Below are 12,130 nucleotides of genomic sequence, written 5' to 3'. Positions count from 1 at the left end.
AAATTGCATCTAACGGCAAATAGGTAACAAAATGAACATCATGTCTTGATCATGACTCTGATGGGAAATGTGATTTTATTTTTAAACTTATTTACAATATCACATTTACAGTTTCTCTCAAGTATTTAAACGTCTCAAACTTTTTCACAATTTGTCACATTACAACCAAAAAAAACTGTTTTTTTGTGGGATTTTATATGACAAGAAGTGTACATAGTTGTGTCTTGGATTGGATAAGGTTTGATACCTGGTCCTTAGCTGTTTATATATATATATATATATATATATATATATATATATATATATATATATATATATATATATATATATATATATATATATATATATATATATACACATATATATATCCTTACTCTGGTTTACATCTATACTCAGTCTGTTTACTGTTTTACTGTTTTACTTGATACTCTTAATATCCAGTGTCCAACTGTTATCAAATGTCACTTAATTAGTAAATTAGTGTAATTTATTCTCAGTATTAACAGAGATGTTCTGAGAAGACCTAGGAGGTCTGTATGATAGCATTGGTGAAGAAATATTGCTAACAGAAAACCATAAGAGCTCACACTTCCAGTTTGCCACCAGCCACGTAGGTTGCAGCAGACCATTGTGGAGAAAACTAACCCCACGCATCATCCTGAGCACATCATTCCCATGGAGAAACGTGGTCATAGTAGCACTATACTTTGGGGATTAATTATGTTTTTTAGGAAGTCAATTGGATCTAAATATAAGCCAATCCCAGAAGTAAACCTAACAGAGACTGCAAAAAAAGAGAAAAATTTGTTTGGAGCTGAGGTTTACGTTCTGGGAAAACAATGACCTGAAATATGCAACCAGAGTTACAGTTAAATTGTTTAAATCAAAGCATATTAATGAGTTAGAATTTTTAAGGTAAACTACAGATCTAAATCCACAAGAGGCATTTTGAAAAGAAATGAACACTCATGTTCATTGGTACTCTCTTTAACTTTTGAGTTCGTTTGAATGTGCATAAATTTCCATCTCTTGATTTTCATTATTGTTAAAACATTCCCCAAAAGACTCTTGTAGCAGCAAATATTGAAAAACAAATGCATGCTACAATTTTTATTTTTTTATTTGTTAAAATTGTCTTTCTGCCTAACATTACAAATTGCTTTATGTCACCTTTGTACAAAACATCCCAGTGGAAAACAATGGAGTTTGCAGTTAAATGACAAAATGTGAAAAAATGTGATGTTTGTAAAACACTGGAGATAGTCATTCTTTTTTAAGGATTTTAGCAGCAGTTACTCTTAATGACACCGGATGAATTGATTTACACTAATGTGTAGAATCCAAGTTTACTAAGCCAAGATTGTTGGTAAGATCCCAGAACTTACAAAAAATAGTCAATCATGTGAGCTTGGAGTTAACTGTAGTGTTCGGTCCATACCAGTACAGTTTCTCCTCAATTCTTTTCTTTTTCCACTGGCAGAGCAGCAGCATGCGGAATGTCTTTTGAAAGTTCTTGTTGCACAGAGCATAGCACATAGGGTTAACGGTGCTGTTGACATAGCACAGCCAGTAGCCCAGGTGCCAGAGGGAGAGTGGGATACAGTCTGAGCAAAAGGTGGAAATCAACACCATGATGTTGTACGGAGTCCATGTAAGAATGAATGCCAATAAGATAGCACTAAGAGTCTGAGCTGCCTTCCTCTCTTTGATCAGCACCATCCTTTTTCTCTTGGTGATCTGGCTTTTCAGAGATGTATCTGTAGGCTTGGACACTGAGGAGGTTGAGGGAACGCTCATAGATTCAGCCGAGGAGAATGTTGAGGACACCAACTTGGTGTTTCCGTTTTTGCTCTGGTGTTCCACATGACCATCTTTGGACACAGGTTTAAACTTGTAGGACACACATTTGCTACTCTTCTGAGAGCTGCTTTTGGGACGTGCCTGGAAGAAGCTGTCATCATCAAAACTGCTGAGCTGCTCACTCTCACTGCCCACAATGATTCTGTTTGGTTCGCAAGCCTGATTCCTGATGGAGGGCTTGTGCCCCACCGGAGACATTGGCCTGTCCTCATCCTCGGAGGAGGCATAACTATTGAAGGTGGTCAACTGACCGGCTTTGGACCACTCATCACTAGTGGATCCAGTGGATTTGGCATGACTCCTGCTGGAAGATGACCAAGAGGCTTGGTTCTGATCATGTGAAGTTGATCTTAATTTACAACTAAAACATGATCTTATGATAGTCTTCTGAGGCTGTGCTTCAACAGAGTCCAATTGATAATTGACCCCCTGAAGTTCTGCCAAATCTTTTGTCCTCTTCTCTGTCTCCTTATAGATTCGACAGTAGAGGATTGTCATAACCGACACAGGAATATAAAAGGCCGCAATTGCTGTCCCAAATGTTATAACGGGTTCAGAAAAAAACTGAATTTGGCATTGTCTTTCAGGAACAGTTCTTTTCCCAACAAAATATTGCCAACAAAGAATAGGTGGGGCCCACAAAATCAGAGACACCAACCAAGCTAAACCTATCATAACTCCAGCTCGTCTCGGAGTCCGTTTGGCCCTGTAAGTCAGAGGCCGAGTAATGGAAAAATATCTGTCAAAACTGATCACAAGCAAGTTCATGACAGAGGCATTACTGGCTACATAGTCCACTGCTAACCACAGATCACAGGCCAGGTCTCCTAATGCCCAGTAGCCCATCAGGATGTAAGACGTGTACAAATTCATGGAAAAAACCCCTATGATGAGGTCTGCTGCTGCCAGACTCAATAGGTAGTAATTGTTCACTGTCTTCAGTTGACTATTGACTTTGAAGGAGACCATTACAAGAACATTGCCCACAATGGTGATGAGGCTGACAATGGCAGACACAGTCGCAATGGTAATCACCTCCCATAGACTGTGAGTCACCAGGTGAACGTCTTTCGTAGTGTTATTTCTGGTGAAGTTAACTAAGATTTCTCCTTCCATGGTCTTCTGGATATTACAGGCATCCATCCATCAAAAGCATGTTTGGATCTTCCATGTGAGGCAAAAGCATCTGAAATAAAAAAAAAGAAAAGTAACATCTCTGCCTCACAAAGTATACATCAGTTTAATGTTGTATCAAATTGTAAAACTTCATATGTTACGAAAAGGACAAGTTATATGTTCTAGCAATTACTAAACCAATGTTTCCATTTAATTGGCATGGTGTACATTGATATTTCACAGCAATTTCAAATATCTGTAGAGAGGTACAAGGATTTGAATTGCACAGAGGTATAGATTTGGCTGATTCTGAGATATTGACATTGAGATATAAATTTTTAGCTGGATCAGTGCTCTTCAAACTCAAAAATTGTATCTTTTTCTAATGGCTGCGTGTACTATTCATGAGCACTACCAGACTGCCCAGCAACAACTCTTCATTGTGAATTGTGATGCACAAGAAAATGAGGATCTAAAATTAGTTATTTTCAAGGTATGTCTGAGATTCATTCAGACTTCTAAAGTGAGCAACGGTCTTAGTAACAGCGTCTGATTACTGTTACTGAGACCAGTCAGGTTGCTCTGTTTTCTCCTTGTATGTTTTTCAGCTTCTGACAGTCTAAAAATATTCAAGGATCTTGTTTCCGGCCTTCTAGAAATCTCAAAAGTTAATATTGGGTTCTGCATGCACAGACACTACTCTCTTCAGAATTGTTATCAGTGGCAACCGTACCAATTGCTATTCTGGTGTGCAGCAGACTCTAAATTCAACATCATAGAAGCTCAGCCTGCTAAGTGTAGAAATGTATTGTATGGATACAGTTATTGCTTGAGCTATTTTAGGGACATATATCTATCTCACTATCATAAAAGAGCCTGAGTCTACACGTGGTGAAGATTTAAGTGCTGCCCTCTACTGGTGAAGCATAGGGAAAGGCTTTTTCTGAGAAGGTTTTTCCACAAGTGCTTGGGGTACCAGAGTCAGTTATAATTGTGGTTTGCAGTAGAAATATAAAGAACTGTATGAGAACTGCTATGGAGCTTGATACTTATGTCTCTAAATACTATGAATGGAGCAGTCTTTCATATGATGAAGTCTTTAAATATTCTGAAAAATGCCCTTTCCAGAAGAGGCTTCTTAAATAGTTATAACTTGTCAAAAGAATCAGTTAAAAACGTTCTTTAAAGTCTCAACTCAACGCAAAGGCATTCAACTTTGATTAACTTTGTTATGAACAAGTATCAAGAAATTTGTCTCCTCGGACAGGCAAACAGATAGATAGAGACAGACAGACAGACAGACAGACAGACAGACAGACAGACAGACAGACAGACAGACAGACAGACAGACAGACAGACAGACAGACAGACAGACAGACAGACAGATAGATAGATAGATAGATAGATAGATAGATAGATAGATAGATAGATAGATAGATAGATAGATAGATAGATAGATAGATAGATAGATAGATAGATAGATAGATAGATAGATAGATAGATAGATAGATAGATAGATAGATGTGGAAAAATTTTATCAGATGACGCCTTTTACTATTTCTTACCAGTAGAGAGCAGCAGAGACCCTCCAACCAAATTTCAATCACATTAACGTAAAGTCTGAATTTTTCTTGCAGTAGTGAGTCATTTATGCTGAACTATGGTTCTAAGTTTTGACAGTTTTTAACTGTTTTCTAACAGTTAAAAACTGTTAAAGAACAGTTTTTAACTGTTTTTTAACAGTTAAAAACTGTTAAAAAACACTCAATTCAATAAAATGTTATATGTCTCTGTCTTTTCTAAGCATGTTTTTCATTCCCTCAAAAATCTCAAGCCAACTGGTCAAATGGAGTCATTATTTTTAGCCATGTCGTTCAATCGTCCTGAAATGAGAAACTTCCACTTGCCATATTCCAACAAAGCGTCAGAATCTTGGGTGTTACCTTCCCAGTTCCAAAATGGTTGAAAATGAACCGTGCAACAGTTTACCATCAAAGTGTTGAAGGCCCTCAGACTCTCAATGCTGAAGAACATTGAGCTTGATAGAAAAATTTTGAAAAAAAAAAACCCCACAAAACTCTGTGTTGGTTGAAGCAATTGAATTTTCAGGCGGTCGGTCACTTAGAGTACTGACACACATGTAGGCACTGATAGCTTCTCACATTATTCTGTTAGCGGTCAACAAATAGCACCACGCTGGAGAAATTGGCTGTGTAAAAACAGACATTCATTTCCTTGTTGACCAACACTGCCCTCTTGCATTTCAAACCAAACTGCCTTGTTTGAGAGTTTTAATCAAAATGAATAGCGTATATCAGGACAGGTTTCTAAAAATAACACAGGCTTTAATAGTCTACTATTTGTTGCAAGAAGGAAACATTTATAGATGTGAAGCAGTGCCTCTCACATTTGGTCACACAACCACAAATCTCAATGTGTTTTATTGGGATTTTCAATGATAGATCAATGGAACCTAGCCCTTAACTGAAAAATGCAATCAAAATGATGCATGGTTTCCTAATGTTTTACAACTAAAAGAGTGACATACATGTGAATTTAGTTGTTTGATATTCTAATATGAAATACAACATAATCAAATAACCTTGCTTATCCAAGAGGCCCATAAAGCTGCAGAGTTTCATAAGTGGAAGAATCTATTAACAGGCCAAGTGTTAAGTTTGATTCCCATGCAAACCGTCTATCTAATAGAAGCAAGACAAAAAAATATTGCCACATAAAAGCCAGTAAAGTTTGAGATTAACTACAGAGGGGAAGTGGTAAAAGAAGCTAATCTTGACAGATGAGAGCAAATAGATTTTTAAGCCTACATACAAAGCCATTTTCTTGAGAAATACCTGCTTTTAAAAGCCTTTCTTAAACAGTGCAAGGTCAGCATTCCATCAGCCATCCAGGAGGCAGACAAATAACATTCCAGTATTGTGACGTGCTGTGTGCACAATTTTACCTCATGAAACAAGCACAAAAAAATGCACAATGAAAGTAAAATTTTCTGTTCTTTATCAGAATAGAAAAAAACATGGTGACAAAAACCATGGTCTTTGTCACACATGGTCTTTGTCAAATCATGTGTAACAAAGACCATAAATTGCTCATTCAAAATTGATGTGCATATAAATGTAAGAAATAATTATGCAACTAAGAAACAAAAAGAGAGAAGAAAATGATTCAACAGTTGAAACTTTCTAAACCAGCACCATAGACAGCACCATGAGTTTATCAATGACAGCAAACCTAAGTCTGAAAAGTATTTACTGAGTGCGGAAGGTGTGAGTATTCAGCTGAGGAATATGTGACCTTGAAGCCTTGGAAGGTGTGTGAACAGCTAAAAAATTTAAATAATTACATAAAGAATGAAATAATTTTAACTTGCAACAGTAATATTACCCCCTTTTCTCTTTCCTAAAGTAATCTTCTGGTTTTGGAGATAGTGGTCTCACCTGGTTGAGCCAACTGAATCAAAAGTGCCAGGGACAGTTTTACAGATATGATTACAAGAAAGGGTTGGGCGATTCCTCTGTTGCTGTAAGGACTCCAATGTGGATTTTCTTTTACTCCATTTTTGTTCCTGAAAAATGAACTGTCAGTGTGAGAAATAAAATTTAAGGAATTACGTGAAGCTCCAAATAAAGCATAATACATTTCATTTAATGTTTATTGTTTCAACAGAAAAGAACAAAGAATCGGTAAGAGTTGATTTGAAGATGCAGCAAATGAGAGAGCAATCCCTAAAAAACCTATTTAGAAAGAGGTGAAAAGGGGTAGAGGTTCATCTTCCATAAAATAAATATACACTGCTTACAAAAATAGTTTTGAACATTAATTACCAAATTATTAGTAATGACTACCAGCTCACTTAATAGATTTAGATCCACCATATTGTCAACATTTTTTTATAAAGTAACAATAAATAAATAAATGAATAAATAAACAAATAAATAAATAAATTCATTCATTCATTAATTCTTATCATTGCTGCTTGTTGAAAGAAAAAAGTTTCCTAAGCTAATTTTTTTTTCTGATATTCCTTTAGATTTTGAATGCATTTAATTAAGAGACACACTCTCCTTTCAACTTGTATTAGTCATAATAATTTCTCTGATCAATGAGTACAAAAAAATAATTAATCCCGTTGATTTAATGATTTACAAATAGAACAAAGTTAAGTTAGGTAGGCCATATCCATGTTCTAACTTTAGATGTAAATGAAACAATGCATACCAAACCACTGCCAAACCCTTTTCTTATCTCAAAGGGGTTCTGGGAACTTTTTCCATTGGCATTACATTTTGAGTAGTATTTGCCTGAAGAAGCTACTCATTTTAAATGAGGTTCTTAGCTCTACACTGGAGGTAATTTGTTTTGGAAAACTTATGTTCATAGATGCACCAATGTAGTTTGAGTGAGCAAAAACAATGTAGGGGGGAAAGTTTGTAAAAATGTGTAAAAAACAAAACAAAAAAACCCCAAAACAAATAGACTTGTTTTAAAAACCATGTTTCACTCATTATAATTTTTAAGCCATGTTATTGAATTATTTTAAATTATTTTATGTTGCTCTATAATGTAAAATTCTCATAAAATATATTTGAGTTTTTGGTCGTGTCATCACAAATTGGGAAAAATTTCAAGTGGTGCAAGTATTTTCTTCTGCAAACCTTGACAATATGTTTAGAAAATCTGGCATATGTAGGACTTTAAAGGTATTTGAAATATGGTAGCAGCACAGCAAAAGCTATGCAAAGTTTATTTATGAGTATTTTCACAGTCAAAGTACTTTAACTTTTCAGAACATAAATATGATAGCATAAACAATGATTGCGTTAAATGAAATGTAAAACCAGATTGTTATGACTGTGTCCCAATACACACACGGACACACACAGAATACACAAATGGAAAAGCTCTTGAGGTCAAGAGGTGGAACAAGTCAAGTTCACTAATAGCCTCTAAACCAAGATGGAAAGCACTTTAATGGTACGTCTGGAACCCAGAGTACGGACATCTTGATAAATAGTGTATATAGTGTGTTGTGACCCGCTTTTGGGCATTGCTTGGATACTGTTTGGTATCACATATGACAAATTACTGGGGGGAAGGATTCTAACCTTGCGTGGGCAGGAAGAAAAAAACTGCAACAGTTCTGCCGATAAATTTCTCATGCTGATATTAAGGATGTTCTTGCCTAACCGGATTTTAAATGAATTGAAATGCATTCTACTACTAAAGACAAGGTTGTAAATTTGTTGGAATATTGTGCAAGAAAATCCCATTGCCCCGACCAAGAAATCACAATCTCCCTTCTATACATCCTGAGAGTATGAGATGTCCTTCTGAAATATTGTGCAAGCTCGCTATGCATAAATAATGGTCATTGATCCGTTAGTTAACAGTGTCCTGTTTTTGAGTGAAGACAGGTTGTGTAGCAGAAATCCATGCTGAGTCTTCATGGTAGGGTGCTGAAGGCTGGCTTGAGGTCCTTTGGCACCTGGCCATCACTGCTTCTGTCCTGCAGCTCTGCATGATGGCCCTCACCATGCGCTGCTGCTAGTCATTCGTAACCTTTCTCTACACCCCTGCTTTGGTTGTAGCACAGCAGCTCAACCAGGCCAATATTGTGTGTAGTTTGTAGAAAAAAGATAGAAGTGTATGGCGACAGAGCAGTGAGTCAAAGCAAAGGAGCCAAGGGATGTCGTGTGTATCTGCTCTGAGATTATGGATGATTTTCAAATCAGCCCACAGCTCTTTGGCACACTGGTTGGTGTTTACTGCAGTCATCCCACTGACCCATGATTAACATCCTGGCATACGTAGCTTTCTGGAAAAATATATTCCTTGAATCAGTTTTGGTTTAGGTTCAGACTTTCACTGAAGCAGAAGAGAAAGAGGATTATAGGCATAAAAAGCTCCTGAAATATTACTGCTGATAGCAAAGAACTGAATGATGGTTCCTGAACTGTCCTAAAATGCCTCAAATCTTCTTTGCAAAAAATATATGTAATTAGTAGACTTAGGATTTTATTTCACCAATTGTGCAAACTTTAACTGTTAGAAAATGTTTTCCGAAATGTAAGCTTTGTTAAATCAGAGTGGCATTATAATGAACTATACAGTGAGGTTATGTGGCTCTCTTTAGCAGCAGAGGGTTATATAGAGTTATTATGGTTTGATTAGTGACAAACTTAAAAATAAATGGGAACGTGCATAACAATCTTTTCAGAAAATAATCAACTGCAATGAAAAACAAACTGGTTTAGTCCTTGAGTGGGAAAGGTATCTTGTTCAAGTTGTCAGATGGTAATGTGTAGAAATTGGTGAATTGGAAAATTGAACCACAGATTGTTTTTTGATTTTAATTTGGAGAACAAATTGCTCAAAGTGAGTATAAATTGACACATTTAGATACATCTGATTTTGTAAAACTAATTAATGTTTCAGATTGTACAAAATCTGTTGATTGTTGGTTCCAGCAACTCTCTCCACCATATTTCAAAAAATGTTTTATTGAACTGCTGCATTACAACCCAACTCTCCTGAGGGTCAAGGTGTTAATAGGTGCATTAAAACAAAACACAAAAAAACAAGACCACTGAATCCTAATAAATGATATTTGGGTGTTACACATGCACTTTTACTTATTCCAAATAGCACTTCATTCTCTTTTTGACTTACCATCCATACAGAAGTAAATTGAATTGTCTTTTCACTTTACTTTTGAAGTGCTATATTGTCATGTCTTCTAATTTGTCATGCTTTTAATGCTCTGTGCACTGCGCAATGGCATTAAATAATTATTTTTTCTGTTTTCCTATGTACAAATAATATTAAGGTTTTAGCTATGATTTTAAGACAAAGGTAATCTTAAAGTAGATCTAACCTACAATGAGAAATGATGAACAGGATCATTAGATGAGTAATATGATCCGCTTACGTACCCCACAGTGGATTTGGCAGCTGCTGACGGGAATAAAGTGATAACATGGAAATCCTCTGGGAGTTTTGTTTTCAAAGCATCTACAATCTTTCATAAATGCCTCTTCATTTCAGTAATGACATAATAATAAATATGTGTTCTCACCAAGAATTTTTGAGATACCAGTCTGTCTGCTTTGTTTTGCTTTTCATGTACATGTTTTGATATTGCTACTAATTGGCAGAATTTTTCTGAACTCATTACATGTGTGCAAAACAAAAGCTACTGGAAGCCAAACATTTCTCCACCAACACTGGTGATTATTTTTCTAAGCTCATCAAACCATAACTCTGTTGAGACAACTACTTTATGGGTTTTCTCAAAAGAGACCCAGTACTATTTCCACATTTGTTGCAACACCTCATAGGATCCATGGGGACTGGAAGGACTCGTTAAAATCACGCTTCACTGCTTAATCCCCCTCTGTATTGTCATTTCCAGTTAATCAAAAAGCAGGACAGGAATGGTTGTGAGATGTGGATGTTTCATAAAAGTATTGATTGCTTCTTTGTAAAAAATAAATAAATAAAATAAAAAAAAGAAAGAAAATTAGTGAATAAAAATTAAAAATACAGTGCATTTCAAAAAATTCCTGAAAGAAAATTTTACTCAAAAGGTTGAGAGAAAATAGAGGGAGGAATATTACGGAACTTTAAAACTATGTGTTCTATTTTCAGCTTAATAATTTTAATAGAAATATGCGACTGCTGGATAAAGATTAACACAGAAGCTATGCGATTACGTCAGCAATGAAAAAACAAACTTTTTTGAGATAAATTTCAGAAATAAAATGCAAATATTGTTTCCAAACTTTTCCAAGAGCACCTTATGGCCAGTAATTTATACTAATTACAATAAAAAATGTGAAGTACTTGAGCAGCAATATGCAATTTGGTGAATGATAAATCATTGTGAAAAAAAAACCCCACTATGCACACACATCTTTTCAGGGGCACATCTTCTGTTTTGTTCACTAGGGTAAAAAGGCTTCATTAAAAATACATCTCCTCTCAGACATGCCCTTGTGCACACATGACGTCTTTTCCCCTCAAATTCAGGTCATGCCTTTGTGCATTAATCAAAAAGCACACATTTAATCAGTCATGATTCTCTTGAGACTGAGCAAGCCACCTGAAAAAAAAAGAAAAAAAAAAAGAAGAAGAAGACACAAAAGGAGAAATATACTCACAATTGACTTTGATCAGGTCTCAGTGTTGTCTGTCCAAGGGAGCAAAGTTCACAGTTAATCCCTTTGTTTTGCCTGGGAAGCTTTTGGGTCAGTTGTGGCACCGGGGAACAGGATCATAACACAGCTGAAGAGAAGTCTGGTGGAAGAGAAATCCAGCTGACTTGACCGCTGTATGCCAAAGGGATCCGGAGGGGAAAGTCTGAACAGAGAGGGAGAGAAGAAACAGTCTGAAGGGCAGGGTGGACAGCGGAACGCTTTGGGCATCCCTGCGTAAGGAGAGCACTCTCCAAAGAGCTCCGAAAAGCCTCCTCTAAAAGCAAAGCTGCCTTCCTTTCTCATTCATGAATTTGAAACAAATCTGCACTGAAGCCAAAGAAATTGCAAAACAGAACTTTTTCTTGAAGAGAAGAGCGAGACGCTCTGTGCTCCCTCTCAGGCAAGTTAAAGCAGAATGACACAGAGAGGCAGCCTGATGTAGGAGCCAAGTCACGGATGCTGCCACTATGCTGCCGCTGCTGGAACTACTCAGGCTGACAGACACAGATGTAGCTGACGCTAGCAAGCTGGGAGGAGAAATTCCCATAGGGGTGAATGGTTCATCATGTTTCGGCACAGTGAGCAGGCAGTGTGGACTCCAGAGGATGGATGGGACAATGGGGGAAGGGGTGGCTTCAAGGAATCCATTTTGGAAGGTTTGAGGGCAGAAGAAGGAGTATCGCTATGGATTAGCAGTTGAGCTGAATGTTGGATTGTGTTTTTACGTACAAAAAGAAATGCAAAAAGTTACCTTGATTGTAATCTGTCACAGCTTAACTGAAACTCAAGTTCTGCTGTTCATAGAACAAATTCATAAGTCCTATGCTGATGTTGTCTTTGGAGCCACATGAGAGAAAACTGACATGTCTGGGCCAGATAAGCAGAGCGCAGATGTGACAGATGTTTTCTTTCTATAGCACTCTGTGTGATTGTGTGTG

General features: G+C 36.7%; 1 protein-coding gene across 2 annotated transcripts; it reads right to left on the bottom strand.

The window, feature by feature from the left end:
- Positions 1–361: 361 nt before the first annotated feature.
- chrm5a (cholinergic receptor, muscarinic 5a) lies at positions 362–11,687 on the bottom strand. Of its 2 annotated transcripts, none has more exons than XM_055038227.1 (2): positions 11,157–11,687; positions 362–3,046 (listed from the first exon to the last, which is right to left on the bottom strand). In XM_055038227.1, exon 2 carries the CDS (start codon positions 3,001–3,003, stop codon positions 1,399–1,401), a length of 1,605 nt encoding a protein of 534 aa, XP_054894202.1. In that variant the 5' UTR covers positions 3,004–3,046; positions 11,157–11,687; the 3' UTR covers positions 362–1,398. The 2 variants fall into 2 exon arrangements, with proteins under 2 accessions (XP_054894202.1, XP_054894203.1); XM_055038228.1 differs by lacking the exon at positions 11,157–11,687 and adding an exon at positions 4,542–4,902.
- Between the last annotated feature and the right edge of the window lie 443 nt (positions 11,688–12,130).

This window comes from Poeciliopsis prolifica, unplaced genomic scaffold (genome assembly GCF_027474105.1).
Source record: "Poeciliopsis prolifica strain line A6 unplaced genomic scaffold, Auburn_PproV2 SCAFFOLD013, whole genome shotgun sequence".
Taxonomy (NCBI): Eukaryota; Metazoa; Chordata; class Actinopteri; order Cyprinodontiformes; family Poeciliidae; genus Poeciliopsis; species Poeciliopsis prolifica.
Note: the sequence above shows the minus strand (reverse complement) of the source record. Positions and strands in the feature narration are given on the sequence as shown.